Source organism: Nestor notabilis, unplaced genomic scaffold, assembly GCF_000696875.1.
Source record: "Nestor notabilis isolate BGI_N333 unplaced genomic scaffold, ASM69687v1 scaffold4529, whole genome shotgun sequence".
Taxonomy (NCBI): Eukaryota; Metazoa; Chordata; class Aves; order Psittaciformes; family Psittacidae; genus Nestor; species Nestor notabilis.
Window position 1 is genome coordinate 6,953 of NW_009943151.1, and position 17,229 is coordinate 24,181.

Consider the following 17,229-nt stretch of genomic DNA (forward strand, 5'->3'; position numbering starts at 1 on the left):
AAAAGCTTATCTGATACCAAGAAACTAAGATACCTGAACTCTTCTGTGCTCACCAAGTTGAATTATTGTGTTCCCACTTCTAATGCTAGATTGTTCATGCAACATATTTCCCTGCTTTTTTACCTCCTATATATGAGCTGAGCTTTAGCCCTGACAATTGACTATTTTCCAAATGATCAGTTGAAATGTCTCTTCCTATTGAGGAATGAGCAGCTGTTAAAAGAGAACTGAAGCAGAGGATCCCTGCTTTAACTGATCCCATAAGGCAGAAGGAATGAGAATATAAGGGGTGGTGCTACCAGCCCTACAAAGAGATACAGGCAGGGTGACCCCAGGGAGAGGGTGCTCAGCAAGAGATAAGGGTGGTGAAGAGAGAACTGTTGGGGAAAGCAGACTGAGCAGAACCCAGCTCCTTGGGATACCCGCTCTGTCAGGGTGGGAAGTGGTTTTGAGCTCCCAGGATGTTTCGCAGCCAGCGATAAGGAGACAGGACTGATCAAGGAACGGAATAAGCAGAGCAAAAGAAGAGGAGGCAGCGGAGGGGGAAGCACAGGGACTTGGTACAGCAAGTTGGGAGTTGCTGTGAACACAGGCCCATCCCATCATGGACTGGATTCCCACAGTATCCTGCAGCTGACACCATCCCAGCAGCATCACTGTGCTCGGTGCTGTGGGACTGCTCAGGGACAGGGAACGCTCCCAGAGTGAGATCTTCTTGTGCTGAATTTCACTCTGATTATTTCGCTTGGGACTCACTTCCCAGACAATATTCCCTTTTCCTTGACCTTATCCATAATTCATGTAGGAAAAGCTGTGGTTGGAAAGACTAATGAGAACAGAGCAATGAACCCCCTGCTCTCTCAAATGGACAAACATGAAAAAAATGAATAAAAAAATAAAGAAACACCAGGTAAAATTCTCCCCATTAAAGTTTCCATGAGAATATATTTATCTTTCGTGTTGAAAACTGTTTGGGGTGCTTCCCCCTTTAGTAGAACAAAGTCCAGTGCTCACAGCATGGTGTCATCCTCGTGCTGGCACGCAGAGCAGTCCCATAGGCCAAATGCTGGCCATCAGCACAACAGCGTGGAGTAAACCTGATCCATGATCCAGAAGGGAATCCCAGCCACTGGTGCCACAGCCATACCAGTCACTATAACGACATCCCACTCCGCTTCTTTGAGTCCTTCCGTGCAACGGGACTGAAGGACAAGATCTCCTTGTAAACATGCTCTTGAAAAACAGAACAAAAGAACCAGGAAGGTGTGATATTAGAGGACACAAATGAAAGTGAGTGTTCTCTGTGCAGAGAGGAGGCGTTCAGTGGAGAGGTTATGGCAGATACAAGCTGGAAGAGAGAGATAAAGCAGAGAGAGGCAAAAAAAAAGTCTGCCTGAAGAGCTGGAGGGACCTTTGCTGAATGTATAAAAGCAGAGCAAGGCAGGGGAGCTGTGCACGGCCATCATCGATCTATGTTTTACCCAGCATAGAATCACAGAATGGTTAGAGTGAGGAGGGACTTTAAAGCTCCTCCAGTTCCAGCCCCCTTCCACTAGAGCAGGTTGCTCCAAGCCCCTGTGTCCAACCTGGCCTTGAACACTGCCAGGGATGGGGCAGCCACAGCTTCTCTGGGCACCCTGTGCCAGCGCCTCAGCACGTCCACAGGGAAGAGCTTCTGCCTCAGAGCTCATCTCAATCTCCGCTCTGGGCTTGGGGTGTTAAAAGCCATTCCCCTTGTCCTGTCCCTACACTCCCTTGTCCAAAGCCCCTCTCCAGGTTTCTTGTAGCCCCTTTAGGCACTGGAGCCTTCTCTTGTCCAGGCTGACCCAGCCCAGCTCTCTCAGCCTGTCTGTGTAGCTGGTGCACAGGAAAGAAAGAGGGGTAGGGAAGTCCCATGCTAAACAGGAGCTTCAAAGAAAATAAACTTCTTACTTCTCCACTCATCTATGGAAAGCTTTTCATGTTCCAGAGAATCGTCGTAAGACTCTTGTGCTTCTGTCTCCTCCTCAATGTCTCGGAACTGGTCGAAATAGGGGTGAGCCAACGCCTCCGTGGCTGTGAGGCGCTTCTCCACATCCAGCTGCAACATCTTGTCAAGCAGGTCCACTGCTGTAGAAGACAGGAATAGGGCTAAGCAAGGTGTTGATGGAGAACGGGCATCCTGTGCATGAACCCTGCAAGTGCTGGGACTGGTGCTCCCAGCACTACATCTCCACACCTGAAAGATTCCTCAACCTGACCAGGGGAGCATGTTGCTCCCATCAGAGGGGATGCAAAGTCTGTCCAACAGCAGCCTCGGGGAGCTCTTACTAACAGAGCTGATGATGTAAATGGTACAGAAATATCAAATTAATCTTGAATAAGTCTTTCTGCATAGATGGGGCTGAAAGAACATGAGAAGAAGCCACCAACTTCAAGACAATTTTCAGTTTTAATCATTCACTGACCCCCACAACTCCAAGCACTCTTAACATGAGTAATCTATACAGAAATCTATACAGAAATCTATGCATCCCTGGTGAACAGGAAGGCAGGAAACTCAGATACCAACTAGTCTGTCAGCCCCATCCCCCCTTGGTTTTAACATCTTAATAGTCATTAATATTCATTAATAACTTTCAGCTCTTAGAATAGTTTTGCTCGCTCTCGCCTCTCATCTGCTCAGGAAAATTGCTCCTTGCAAGAGATCAATTTTTGCCCTGAAAATTGCACTTCTTGGATCAATAGATCCAGGTGTTCAGCAGCTCGGAGCTAAAAGAAATAACAGTTTATCAAAGCTATGATGCCTTTGATGTGGGGCTGGGAAATAATAATGAACAAAGAGGTGGTTTGTTTATCTGAACGCTACTGATCACATATCACCTGCTTGGCTACAAGCAATGACTTCTGGAAGCCAATATTGGCCAAAATGCAACTGTCCTAATCCCATAACTTGCATCCCATAACCTCAACATCCCGTTACATCCAGCACCGGCTCTCTTCTGGCTTGTTGATACGAGTCAGAAGTTTCTCTCTTCCTCAAATATTGTGTTACAGGCTGTGTCATTTAAAATTAAGGAAGTAAATAGCTAAGAACAGCAGAAGATTGCCATGTTAACACCAATAGTCATTTTGCCTTTAATTCCTACTTATATGCCCAGGGGCACCAACCTGCAAGGGAGGAAGTAAGAGGAAATTGTGAGAAGAAGAAATAAGCCTGGAGCTGTAGTGGCCAACCTGCCCCCTTCCAGCTGTGAGAACTCCTGAGAAACCCTGGAGATGGCTTACCCTGAGGATTGGCTTTGGGGAAAAGCACAGACAAATCCTTCTTGGGGATTTTAGGGAGGGACTTGATGTAACTCTTGGCCTGAAAGAGAAAGGAGAGCGGATGTGAGGAGGTGTGAGATACAGCTCTTGGGTCTCAGGGCTCAGCTGAGCAAAGGCAGCTGAAAAGAACACCAAGTCATCCCAGATGCCACATTTTAGTCACCAGTTTGCAAGGAATATTTTAATCAATTGAGAAACAGAAACATTTCTGCTTTAAGGGCCAAACCGGAGAACAGAGGAGGTTGGTGGTTTGCTGGGGCATCAGGGACCTGGGCATCCCTGCATTCCACACCAGTTCCCAATGCAACGCCAAATCCATCAGATGTGCTGCTAGCAAAGAGAAGCATCTTCCTTGCCAAGGGGAACAAGACTGCTGTTACTCACTCCTCTTTGGTGCTGGACAAGCAGCCCAACTCCCGTCTCAAAGCTATGCCCAAGGTAACCCCTCCTCATCACACACAGAGAAACCCAAATCCACAGGGAGCTTCCTTACCGCTTTGTCCTCCAGCTTCTCCACAAAGTCTTCTCCTGGATGTCCTGTTACTTTCAGGATCTGAGTCAGTTGATCCAGGTCTGGCAGCTGTGTTAAAGATCACCCATCTGGGGGTGAGCCCTGGAGACCCCCAGCAGCTCAGCCTGTGTGCTGGGTGCTGCAGAGCCACAGGGCCCAGGGGAGCTGTGAGTAGGTTATGACACAAACCTGACAAAGCCACACAAGCAGAGACTCACGAGACTGACAAAACCAGCTCCAGGGCTTTTTTCTTGGGTTGCCATTTTCATCAATGGATAATTTTGCTGGCACAACTCTGCCAGGGGGCATGCCATGGGCCTGGGGGATATGTGAGATTTTGGGGATGAAGCTATGGCTACATGAGGTTAGACTGACATAGAGCACACATGGCCAGCACAGAGGTGTATTTCTAAGGCTGGCTTGGCCCCCTCCCATCTTCTCTCTGTTTCCCTGCAATTACCTCCTGGTAAACCAGACTGACACCTGCTTTTCTCAATAGCCTCATTAATAAAAGCCCCTTCACACCCTCCAAGAACTATTATTCCCCACAGGGAAAATGTTTAGCTTGAAAGGATACAGTCTTTTCCTTTAAACAGCGTTTTCCCAGTCAGCATTTCTGCCATGATACAGCCAATAGACCAGATATCCACTGTTCAGAGAGAAAAACAGATAAAAAACAGGACAGTAAGAAGGCAGCCATGATTGCTGGGCTGTTGCTTTGTTGCTTGCAGCAGCCCAGCACTCCCATTTTCCACCCTCCCCTGTTCTTTCTACACTGCTAAAACCTCTGCTTTCATCACTTCCCCCAGGCATGAGCTTTGGGAGTCATGCAACAGCTTTGAGACTTGCTCTGCTTTAGGGAACATGGATGATAAAGAGGGAAACCATCTGGAGGATTACATGAGATGTGATCCAGGTGTGGTCCAGGGATCCCTGGGCTCGTCACCAGGCAGTCACGCTGCTGCTCACCTGTCTGGTTGTAATGCATCCAGTTCAGAATGACTTCTGGGGCTCTGTACCAGCGCGTAACCACGTAGCCGGTCATTTCAGCATCAGCGTGCCTGGCCAAGCCAAAATCCAAGATCTGCAGTTCGCCAAAGGGAAAGGGAGAAGGGCGGGCAGAAAAGAAAAGAGAAATCCTACAGGCAAGCAAGAATCTACTTCCAAAAGGAAACAAAGCAGATCCAATCAGATAATAAGGAAGCTCCAACTACACCACAGCCACCTACGGGACAGTTCAAAGAACTAACAGGTTTGTCTTAATTCCACTGGGAATTGCAAGCCAGCCACAAAACCAGTTGCGTGAAGACCCTGCCAAAAGGATCAGTGCTGTGAGCTACCTGAAAGGTTATTTCCTTTCTTGAAGCTTAAGTTTCAACTCTATGAGCTTTATTTAATTGAGCTGTTTCATAGCCTGGCAGCACCCAGGCCACCACCACTCACCCTTTCCTATCAAAACACCTTGCAGCTGACTGGAAATGGCCTCTCCCTCAATACTGGAGATGAACATCCCTTGACCCAACCTCTACAGCCATGCCCTGTAATACACATTGCAGAAGAGAGGTGCCAGAGCACTGCACCACTGAGCTGCAAGCAGACTCCTCAGAGCAATACTGAAAATAGCTTTGTGTGGAATCACAACCACCACGTCAATGAGAACCAAAGGGCAACTGTGGCTGACTCCAGTTATCCTTCAGGGATCATACACCTAACACAAGTATTGCTCAGCAGTATTGAATTTACTTAGGAAGTCGTTAGGAACTGCCATACGGCAGGAATTACAACGACAGGATGTTCATTCCAAGTCTTGGGCCCTGATTCAGCAAGTTACATCAGCAGGTGAGTATTTCCCACTGCCTGCAACCGCTGAGTAATGCAACGCCTTGAACCGGGTCTCAGAAGGCAAGAGGAAACATGACAGTGCCAAATTCCTGCTATGATCTGATATGCTATGAAGTGGTGCTTTTCCACCTACCTTCAGCTGACAATCTTCATTCACAGCCAGGTTGCCTGGCTTCAGGTCCTACAACAGACAAGAGTGGAGTCATGAGGATGTTCGGAGTTGCAACGCATTGACATGAGTCTCAGCCAAATCTCTGCTCGCCTCTGGCAGGGTCCCATGACATCCCAAATCCAGTGTCTGTACAGCAAAGTCACCATGCTGCTATACTGCACAGCTTTACGTTACTAATTTGTTTTTGTCTGAAATAGTTTCAGTTCAAAAAGCATCATAAAATGCTTCTCAGCTTAGCAGAAAATACAGTGTTTCCTCAAAAGCTGTGCAAATGATCAAATCCAAACAGACACAGGGTGTAGGAGGAGAAAGACCTTAGAGCAGACAAGGCTGTTAGTGATATGATATTTAGGAATTTATTCACTTTATAACCAAGCTGTGTTTCTTTTAAACAGACAAAAAGCAGAGGAAAGGCACACATGAACTCACCCTGTGGATGATGCCAGCTGAATGGATATACTGCAATAAAAAGAGGAGCCACAATGTGATCACCAGTAAACAAGACTTTCTGGTCTCCAGCAGAGAAACACGAGCTACAAACAAGAACTAGCTGAGAACACGACCCTGCAGCATGTTGCAGGTCCCCGGGGCAGCAGATCCTGCACTGAAACCTCTGTACTGAATTTCTGAGTATTTGCCATGATATTGCCAATCTAAAGAGGAGGTGTGGAGCAGCAGAGGAGGGATGGAGTAATAGCTCTTTAGAGCAAGCATACTAATAGCCTCAAACTATCAAACAAAGGCACCAGGATTACAGGAAGGAGCACGGGCAGCAGATGACAGGAAAACTTTGTTATTTTGGGTGTTAAACCACATGGGGAAAAAATAATGATTGTCCAATCACAAAACCTGACTACATGGCTCTTATCACACCAGTTAAACCTTCTGTGTGTTCTTCCCCCCTTTATTTGAACTCCAGGTAACAGCAATCTGGTGAAAGGTGTTAGTAAGATGAGCTCATCAGTGCCTGGAAGTCCCTGCTCTGACTCCAGGTGAGCGATGTTCCACTGTCTGGAAACAGCCCAGGTTTGACTGCTTTCGGCTCTCAAAGCTGGTTACAGCAGCAAATTCCTTCCTTAGTCTATTGAACAGAAAATCATTCCCACCATCTCCTCCCCGAGAGCCTCTGTGAGGAATTCAGCAGAGGCGCCTGTTGCTGCCAGCCTCTTTCTACAGAGTTTTGCTAAGGGTTTTGGCTAGTCAAAAAGCAGCACAACTGCTGTCATGGCAAAACCAGTTGCAAGGGTTATGACTGATGGTTGCTTCAATAGCCAATTGACTGATGTGAACAAGCAGTCACTTTATTGATGTGTGCTGGAAAAAGAGCAGTTCAACAGCAAATACCTCAGGGGATGCCATGAACACCCCAAATCTTCCTACCAGTGTTGGAAGGGGGTTTAGTTATGGTCAACCCAGAGGTGACATGTAGAGGAGACACAGGGAGTCACTGAACTCCTCCTGACCCACCTACCTTCAGCCCTTTCAGCATTTGGTAGACCAGGTACTGGATCTTTTCATCACTGAATTCATGTCCCATGATCTTTTGTAAGTCTGTCCGCATGTATGGCATCACCAGGTAGCTAAAAGGCAGTAAGACAAGGCCCTGAGTCTAGAAGGAAAACACAGGGAACCAGACTAGCCCTCTTCTCTCTCACTTGGGCTTCCTGGGGGTTTTTTTGGCTGTGTAACTTACTGTAAGTCAAGTTGTGACAGTGCTGCTGAGTGACTAGCACGGCCTGCAGTGATGCTGGGAGTTCAATCTGCTCTGAAAATTGTTCTCTCTCCTCCCCTTAAATCAGATATCTGAGATCAAATAAGATCAAGGATCTTTCAAACTCCAATGATCCTGAATTAGTTTACTTTAGACATCAAGTGATATCAGTTCCAGATGGCCTTACACCATCCAGGAAGACTCTTGTGCAAGAGTCTTGCAAAATTGCTGTGTTTGCTCCCAAATTTATCTTGGTAATGTTCTGCAGCTCTACGTCAGAAGACAACATCAAGCTTCTTCCAATCTTTGGCCTCCCTGCTGAGACTGCTCAATAGTTGATGGTCTTCCAGCAGGCACTGCTCTGAGAACCTTCAAACACTTCTGCAGGCTGCTAAACACCCAAACGTCAGCCAAACACCCAAACCCAGCCACATGCTGCTCATGCCCAAAGATGAGGAAGGGAAAACTCATCCAGCCCATCTATCAGCTGAGGGAAAAGCCAAAAGAAAAAGAATAGCCAGCACTGAGATGAAAAGAAAGCCAGATCTTTAAAATTCTCAGTTTCATTACTGAGAGGGCCTGATGAACAATACTTGTCCCATTCTGAGCACAGTTTCTTAGCTCAGCAGTCTCACAGGCAGCACGTTAGCATGGATCATGGTGTGTGTGATAGTTCATTGAATGTAAAGCTACTTTGTTAGACACCCTGGTCTATCTACACTGTGTTCTTCCAGTTGCAAGCATCGCAGGGGGTCTGTTTGTGCATCCACCAGTGGCTAAACCAGTCAGTGGAAATGACTTGTGCTTTTGCTTCTCCTTGGTTTTTGGGGATGGCTGGCTTTAGTCTGGCCCCTTTTCAACCCAATCTGTGAGACTGCACCTCAACCTGATCTATTAGCCTGCTGCTAAGTCATAGGCATCTTGGGCAAGGGCTGAGTTAGATAGAGCAAATGTGAACTTACAAGTCCTGGAAGCCCTGGTAGGAGGTGGCAGAGGTGAAGACATCAAGAATCCCAATGACCTGATGGAGAAGAGAAGTACTCCACATTTAAACCTGGAAAGCATTTGCTGAGCACGTGTGGACTCAAGTAGCAGCTCTCCATTGGCACACGCACATGGGTGAGCACCAGAAACTCCACCTGAGGAATCTGAGGACTCCTCACTATGCTGTGCAGCTGCTTTTCCTCTTACTAATGCATGGGAGCACCCATTACACATCTGCTTCAGCCTGGTGCCAACTGGGCACAGCAGGCAGGTAGCAGTTAAGCCCTGAGAGTGCCCACACGTGCCAAGTGTCAGGACCTCTCAATTAAAATAAAGGTGATGCCACCAGAAAGGACTCTCCCATGTGTCAAGAAACCCGCCTTGTTTCAGCAGAGATGGAGAGAAATCATAGCATCAGGGAATGGTTTGTGTTGGAAGGGACTTTAAAAAGTTCATCCAGTTCCAATCCCCTGCCACGGGCAGGGACACCTTCCACTAGAGCAGGTTGCTCCAAGCCCCTGTGTCCAACCTGGCCTTGAACACTGCCAGGGATGGGGCAGCCACAGCTTCTCTGGGCACCCTGTGCCAGCGCCTCAGCACCCTCATAATGAGTACTTACATTCTCGTGTTGCATGTGCTTCAACAGCATGAGCTCTCTGTATGCTCTCTTGGCAAAGATCTCCGACTGGAATGGGCGGCAGAGCTTCTTGATAGCCACCTTCTCCCCTGTCTTCTTGTCTATGGCTGAACTGTGGCAGACAAATAAAAAGCAGTTCTGACATCAGCAATATTTTGTGATACCAAAGGTCTTCTCCTAAGGAAGAACTAATTCTGGAGGTCACAGAAGAAGAGCAAAGAAAGGCCCCTTGAGAAACCCAGAGGAGCTCTGCACATACAGACATTACCCTGTATGATCTGGGCAGCAGACCATGCTCTTTGGAGATCTAGGTGGGACACCAAGCAAAGCCTCAGTGGCCCTGAACCTGCAGAAACAAGCTGGAGCTAACAGAGCTGTGAGCAGTGGGAAACACAAATGGGTAAAGGTCAGGATTAGTTCTAACTCTCCCTTCCCTTTCCCTAACACGGGGAGACAAAGGAATAAAGCAATTCCTGCTTTGCCATCTGCTTGGAGGTTGTTGTCTTTTATGGTACATCAGCTGCCTTCGCTGTGCTCTGGAGCAAAGACAGTGGCTGTCACACACTGAAAATACAGGCTGCTGGAGTGAATTCTCCCACATTTGGGATCTTGGATGCTGTGTACAGCAGGTCTGACTTAAAGTGAGAGACTTCTATAAAGCAAATGAGAACACAGCACAGCAGCTGTCACTGGAGATGTGATGTGTTACTCCCTCTGGTCACATGTGCTGTTTGTGGCTGGATAGAGTGATCCTGTGATGCCTCCTCTGCTTCTGGAGGCTCTTGGATTGCAAAGGAGGCTCCGTGTCTCACCAGACAAGAAGTGGGGAGGCAGTCCTCAGGCAGAGAAAGCTGTAATCTGGCATCTCAATGGTGTTTTCCAGAGGGATCTTGGTGCCTCAGACCCTCCTTGACCCCTCCAAGAGGCAAACAGATGCAGAAAGGGTTTTCGCTGCCAAATTGCACCGTGGGTTTCCAGAGTGGTTCCCACTGCTTTGTAAATCCTGATCTCCATGGGAAGTGGATGGGCTGTACATCAGCATGTTCAGTCCCACAGCACAGGGTAACCAAGCCAACATGAGTGCTGGCATTAGCCCTTTGCATGTGTCCTCCAGCCTTGCACAGGCTCTTCCCCACCTCCTTCTCTGCAGGGACGCGTGATTCACGCTGCAGCAGTTCCCAATTGCCAGGCTCCAGGCACTGCTCCTTCCTTAAGGCTCTCAGAGGACCTGGTACCATAAAACTAAATCAACAATTACTGTGTCCTCCAGGGCCATCATTCAGAGGCAAGACATCATAAATCAATAGGGAAATGCTGTTTATAACACCACAAACAGTTCATTTTGCTGGGTTTAGGGCTAGTGGCATTAGGAGAGGTGGGAACATCCCACTCTGTGTGTCTTTCCCTCTGGTTCAACACTGCAGAGGGGTTATCAGCTCCTTGCTGCACAGCTTCGAAGTCTCTTGCACAGCTTTTTCCAACTGTCAGCCACAGGCAATGAGTTGTGGTGCCTCCAAACATCAGCATGGGCTACCAACAGCTCCCGTAGACCACCCTGATACCACTGGGCAATCTCCCAGCTCTTGGTCCCTTCCAGTTGCTCAAAGTTGCGCATGATGAGAGCAAAAAACATCCTTTGGAAGTGTTTGATGGCAATTTCACCAATGCATTCAGCCTGGAAAGGCAAAGGGAGGGGCAGGAACAGCTACACAAGGCAGCTTCAGCGCTCAAGATCCCACAAGGTATCTTAGGACAGTGATGAGTTGTCTCAGCTTCAGGACTTGAGCAGGCAGAGGGGACAGCACAAAGGTTTCCAGGGAGCCAGAGAAGGAAGCAGAAGGGACTCAGAGCAGAGTGAGGTTCAGGGCAGGTTTCCTGATTCGATGGTGCATGTTTTCACTTGCCTTCCCCAGAGCAGCCAAGCCCCCAATGCAGGAGAGTCTGTGATGGATCCCCCAACCCAGCACTGATTACGCTGCTTTCACCCTTATCATAAGGCGCATCCAGTTAATTCAGGTTAATTCAGGCTAGCAGAGATGGGCAAGACCAGCACTGGATGGTCAGAATCAGAGAATCCCAGACTGATTTGAGTTGGAAGGGACCTTTTAGCTCATCCAGTTCCAACCCCTGCCCCGGGCAGGGACACCTTCCACAAGAGCAGGTTGCTCCAAGCCCCTGTGTCCAACCTGGCCTTGAACACTGCCAGGGATGGGGCAGCCACAGCTTCTCTGGGCACCCTGTGCCAGCGCCTCAGCACCCTCACAGGGAAGAGATTCCTTATTATCTAACCTGAACTTTCCCTGTTTCAGATTGAACCCATCACCCCTTGTCCTATCACTACAGTCCCTGATGAAGAGTCCCTCTCCCCATCCTTATAGAAAACTCTTCTTCCACCACTTACATTCAGCTGGAAGCCAAATCCCTAGAGATTTTGGCAGAATTAATGAGGGAATTAACACATCTTCGCTATTTTTCCTAAGTTAGTTTTTCAGCTGATCAACGGGGTACAAAAAACCAGCAGCTCCAAGTAATGCTGTGACCAGAAAGCTTCCCAGCAATTCCCAGCAGAGGACAGCAAACTCTAAAAACTCCACGCACTTCCACCTCAGCTTTGTGAAGGAATCCTCCCTGCTGAGCACTGCCCATGGATGCCACCACCACCACCCCCAACCCTGGGCTGGTTTAACACCCACTGCTCCCTTCCCTGAGGCCTCAGAGCAGCCACAACTATCACAGGGACCAGTAAAAAAGATGTCTTGTTGATGTTTGGTTTCCCCTGGTGTGCAAAGAGACTTTGGAAGCATTTCTGTCTTTCCTTTTTTGTCCTGTCTTTATTTTCTTTTAGTCTTCCTGCTTTCCTTTGTGATAAAAATCAGAAAATATTGTGCAAATATTAAAAAAAAGAGACAGGTTTAGGCTTGCCTGATTTTGAAGGGTTCATTTAAGCATCTCAGAAGCTTAAATGCACCTGGACAGCAAAGGGGGGAAAGGAAACACCAGGTAGCTGGGGGACAAGGACAGAGCCTGGGCCCCAGGGTGTCAGGATCAGCTGGGACAGCCGGCAGAGACTTTGCCCCACACCTACAACAGAAGACACACCTTCTGCTTATGTAGCTCTGTGTGTTATGAATCAAGGGCTCCGCTGAGGTCCTGGCACTGGAGTGCCTCAGATTTAACCTTTCAGAAAGCCACTGTAAAGCAGGTGAGACCTGACAGGTGCTTGCTCTTGCTACAGGTGCCGTTGCCCACCTGATTCATTAACAGCAGCTCTGCTGCTCTCTCACCAGCTCAGAAAGAAGTCACCGTCTGTTACTGATCCTGGTTTTGAGTAATTCTTATTTTAGTTCTTCTAGCTGGAAGCTGAATCAAGGTAGGGGTCATATTGTCCAGCTCCTTTTCCAGGCAGACCAGCATAGAACAGAATCATAGAATCAACCAGGTTGGAAAAGTCCAACCATTATCCCAGGACTGCCAAGACCACCATTAAACATCAGCTGCCTTGGACCAGGTAGCAAGGCCATGCCACAGCCCCCCAGTTCCAGTACCCACCTCTGGTACCATCCCACCTCTGGGGTCATCTCTAAACTGCTTTCAGCCAGCCAGGTATTACCCCTGGTTGTCTGACACAAGTCTCAATGGAAGCTCCAAAGCTGCCTGACCTGCAGTGCTGACGGGACACCCCAGGGTGCCTCCCCTGTCCCCAGGAGCCCTGCCTTGGTCCTCAAGCTGCTGCCTAAGGACACCCACCAAGATGATTCCCCTTTGCCCACCCGGGGTGACTGCAGGAGGAAGCATCTCAGTTCCTTCAAGCAACCAAGTCTCCAGCCCACTGCCTGCACTGGAGAGGGAGGCAAACTGCCTTCATCACATGTGCAAATGTCCTTCCCTAATGGAGGGGTGCCCACAAGCACCTCCTGGCTTCCCCTTGATATGACACTTCAACACCCCAAGCTCACCCCATGCTGGCAGGGCCCCACTCACCACACTGAGCCGTAGGCTCCAGACCCCAGCGGATGGAGGGACGTGTATCTCCTGGGCAGCTCCCAGAGGGTTTTGTTCACCTCCTGTCTGTAGAAGCCTCTTCTCCTTGTGATGTTCATTGCCCGGCGGGTGTGGGACTGCCACCCCCCCAGAGTACTGGCGTACAGGAGGGCTTCGGGGGCGAGAGCAGGACTGTGAGGCCCCCTGCGCCCGTCAGAGAGGCTCTAGTGAGTTTCCTCCTGCGTTTTCAGCTATAGTGAGCGTGAAGGGACATGTCTTTTGGCCCTCCCTCCGCCTCCACATCGGGAAGGTGAGGCATCAGGTTTCCCGACACGCCTTGGTCTTTATAGGTGCCTCTGGGCTCTGCTATAGGAGCAGAGTGCCTGGCCCAGGCTGGCACACACCTCCGGGAGCTCCGTCACCAGCACCTCGTCCTCTGTGCTGCCACCAGGCCACCAGCTCAGCAATGTCCTCATGGGGGGGGTCTCGTGAAATCCTGGCTCTGATGAGTAAGGACTCGTGGAGCTGGGGAATCCAGGGGACAAGCCACAGCGCCTCGTCAGACAAGCAGGGACATTCTTCCTTTCCGCTGATGGGGACAGCTCCAGGCTCCTCATGATGAAGGTACCAGGGTGATACGTCCACAGAACAGCACGGAGGTGACAGCCAGTTTCTCCCAAGCCTGGCTTCCCATCAGTTTTCCATCTTCCGCCCTTTACAACTTCATTGTAGCGACTGCAGTGAGGAGAGGTTCAGGAGCAGGTGCGAGATGGGTTCATCCCAAGATCTGCTCGTGCCCCAGGCTGGCTGTGGTTCCATCTCCTACAGCAGATCTAACCCCTTCTCAGGCAGCACAGTGCCCAAGTTCACTGCTGCACCCACCCGGACCACGCCAGGCCAGCAAACCCAGCCCATGAGAAAGCCCATTCCTGGTGAGCAGACACCACCTCAACGTTTTGCTGCAGCTTCAGGAGGCTCCAGTGGGGCTCCCACACAGGAGGTAGGTGCATCCTACACACTTCCCAAAGGAAGTGACTAAGCTGTACCTTACTGAGCCAGCCCAGCTGCTTACACAGTGTTTTGCCCCCTTCCCCTCCTCAACCCTGCCTGTAGCCTCTGTGCCTTCCATCCATGTCACCCACAAAGGTGGCCCTGCTCTGAGGGTATCTGCATAGCAGGACCCAAGCCAAGCTACCTGATAAATGGGAATTATGGAAAAAAGCACCATGAGGGGGTTTGGAAAAATTCATTTTACCTCCTTACAGACAACCACTGTGGTATGTATCAACCCTCACCTCCTCCAACAGCCACAGCAAGGTTCTATAAACCACCACCAAGGTGCTGTGGCAATGTTTTATCCTTGCTTATGCAAATACATGTAAATAAGCCCCAGCTGTAACAACAGCAGAATCAGGAAACCAACCTACAGCCAGCTTGGTGCTATAAATACACCTGTGAGCAAGAGGTGTTACAGCAAACTCCCTTGTACCTAAGCAAACATGTAACCTGGTTGTTATTTTATGAACACAGCTCTTGCTGAACTACGCGTGCACACACAGGTCATTGTGTGCAATTAAGGAGTTCTGAATATCTAGGGCATGTTTGGGCTGTAGAAAGATGAATTAATTCAAGTGACTGATCCAAATTGAATAGGAAACCTCAAGTTAAGCAATTTGATTTTGTACATGGACTTTGTTTCCCCAGTCCACGTCTCACTGATTTTGGTGGGGTTTTTTGCTAATCAGGTTAGATGATCTTACAGTCCTTTCCAACCCTAACCATTCTGATTCTATATTGTAACTGAGCACATCCTGGAATTGTCTATCTTGGGTGCTTTGGATATTTTTTCCTCCCAGAAAAGAGTCAGGTCCTGGTGGGGCTTTTCCCCTACTCTCCTCTCCATTTGCACCAAGGCAAGCAGAGGGTGAAGCAAGCAGGAGGACAGCACCCACACAGCCCAGAGAACACCCCACACTGTTCTTGTACTCACTGTGACCACTGCTGGGGAGCACATATGTGGTGGGTTATCTGACCTGGATCAACAGGAACCACCTCAGCGGGTCAGGGCACTGGGAACATCAGTTATTGAGGCTTTGGTCAACTTTGGTCAGTCGTTCTTCAGCATGAAGTGCACCAACACTCAACAGAAGTCAGAAAAGCTCCACCATGGAGCCGTGATGCTCCTGCTCCTGCCAACACCCTTCCACCACCAATTAGATGGCAGCTGAAGAGGAAAACAAATCACTTTTAAAAAGAGCAAACACACACAAACCAATGCTACTGGGGAAGGGTCCCCAGGCTGGGTAGGTACCAGATGGTTGGTCTATTGTGGTTTTGTACGAAACAGAAAATGAAAGTATTTTCTTCCGAGTCCAGTACTTGTGGTCAGACTCTGAGCTATTTCTGTAGTAAAGAATTTCTTTGGGACAAGTATGGACACAACCCAGTGTCAGTCAACAGGTCCTGTGCCCTCAACCCCATGTCCCAACCACCACATACAGGATCCCCTTCGACACAAGGGAGGAATCGACACTGCGCAAGCACCAACCCCTCAGCGCAAGAGGTTTGCAAGTACCATGAGTGCAGTAAATCTGAAAAATAGGTTTTATTTTTTAAACCAGTGGTATCGTGACATCTTCTCTGGCATAACCAATTACAGCAAAGTTCACGGATAGAAACCAAAGAGCAGATCTCTTCTTGTGAGTGTGTCCTGTTCAGGCTGCACTGCAGGCAGGGAGCACACCCCGCATGGGCTGCCTCCGAGGACGGGCTCCACATGGAACATTCCCACTCACACACACAGACACACACACACACACCTCCCCATCTAGATTGGGATTTAAAAATCTTTAGCAACATCTGCATGAAATCACACTGTAGCATCTACACATAAAAGGGCAGATAAAAATAATCTTGCTGTAGGTTTAGAGAGTGTATCTATATTTTCATTTGAATACCTGGACTGCTGGTGCAGCAGAAAAGGGAGGGGTTTATCTCTTGATTTTGTTGGGTTGAGGAGAGTTTTATCCCAGAGCATAACTGCTCTCTTCACCTCACCCCACACCTTTATTAAGTGTTTGACCTGAAAAGATCACTCAAAAGTAGCCTACGAAGAATCAATTGTCCCATCCCTTTGTGCAGCCTCTCCAAACACGGGGTAGAAACACCACTGACAATTCCTCTCCACCCCACAGGTAACAAGAGTACAAAATACCCCAAAGGCCTTTCTCCTCACATACACAGCTACACTGTCCACACATAGATGTCTAAAAACATCTCCTCTAAGTCCTAAAACTGGGCTCCTGAGCTGCCCAGGTGCAGTTCCAGCACACACACATGCTGGGAAACCTCCCTCCAGCCCGTCTCTACCTCTGGGTGTTTCACTCATGCAGAGTCCTATAAAATACAAAGTATTCGAACTATGTTTGTATTCAAACATACTCCCTTTTTCATGTTTCCTCAGGCAGAGATCAACCTGCTCAAAAACAACCAAGCAGCTCTTATCTGAGAGGGTAAAAAAAGAAAAACAACCTCTAGTAAATGTTAGTTTTATATATATAAATACTTATATTTATAGATATAGACAGCAAAAGGGAGATTGTGGGTTTATGCATGCTTATTTCTTTGCTTTGGATTCCAATACTTCTAAAAACATCTTGTCAGGAAATAACTTAAGTTGTGGCACAAGATGCCATAGCTGGTTACCCGAACATTTTACATTTGATCTCACAAGAAACCCTCATCCCAGCCTCTCCTCCTCTGAAAAGAGGGTCAGAACAAACTAAAAGGTGTGTGTGTCTATGCCGTATGCTCTCTCCTTTCCTCCTCAGAGCCTCCAGCATGGCAGGTACTTCACAATGAGCTGCAGCACAGGAGGAAGGACGCTGATTTCATGGCACTGGCTGAGGTACTCGGTGCTCACCGATGGTTTAACTGCCCCAATGCCATCCCCGAGAAGTAATAAGAAAAATCAAGCAGCTCTACATGCACAGACAGCTACGACGTGCAAAACCACCCCACCTTGTAAGGAACAAAATACACCAATGTGTGGCTAGCAAGAATCTTCCCCAGCCTCTGTCTCCTCG

At 48.6% G+C, this 17,229-nt stretch overlaps 1 protein-coding gene across 1 annotated transcript; it reads right to left on the reverse strand.

The window, feature by feature from the left end:
- Positions 1 to 928: 928 nt before the first annotated feature.
- On the reverse strand, positions 929 to 13,447 carry LOC104411368 (mitogen-activated protein kinase 13-like). Its single transcript, XM_010021764.1, has 12 exons — positions 13,145 to 13,447; positions 9,146 to 9,275; positions 8,505 to 8,563; positions 7,303 to 7,411; positions 6,261 to 6,290; positions 5,793 to 5,840; positions 4,787 to 4,901; positions 4,395 to 4,466; positions 3,800 to 3,879; positions 3,268 to 3,346; positions 1,933 to 2,109; positions 929 to 1,233 (listed from the first exon to the last, which is right to left on the reverse strand). The coding sequence occupies exons 1-12, from the start codon at positions 13,261 to 13,263 to the stop codon at positions 1,154 to 1,156; spliced, it is 1,098 nt and encodes a 365-aa protein (XP_010020066.1). The 5' UTR covers positions 13,264 to 13,447; the 3' UTR covers positions 929 to 1,153.
- Positions 13,448 to 17,229: the final 3,782 nt, after the last annotated feature.

Coding starts and splice junctions, on each gene's coding strand:
- LOC104411368 (XM_010021764.1), bottom strand. CDS start 13,263: ATGAACATCACAAGGAGAAGAGGCTTCTACAGACAGGAGGTGAACAAA. Junction 6,291..7,302: donor AAATGCTGAAAGGGCTGAAG/GTAGGTGGGTCA, acceptor TTTTTATTGCAG/TATATCCATTCAGCTGGCAT. Junction 4,467..4,786: donor GATGCATTACAACCAGACAG/GTGAGCAGCAGC, acceptor CTCTCTGAACAG/TGGATATCTGGTCTATTGGC.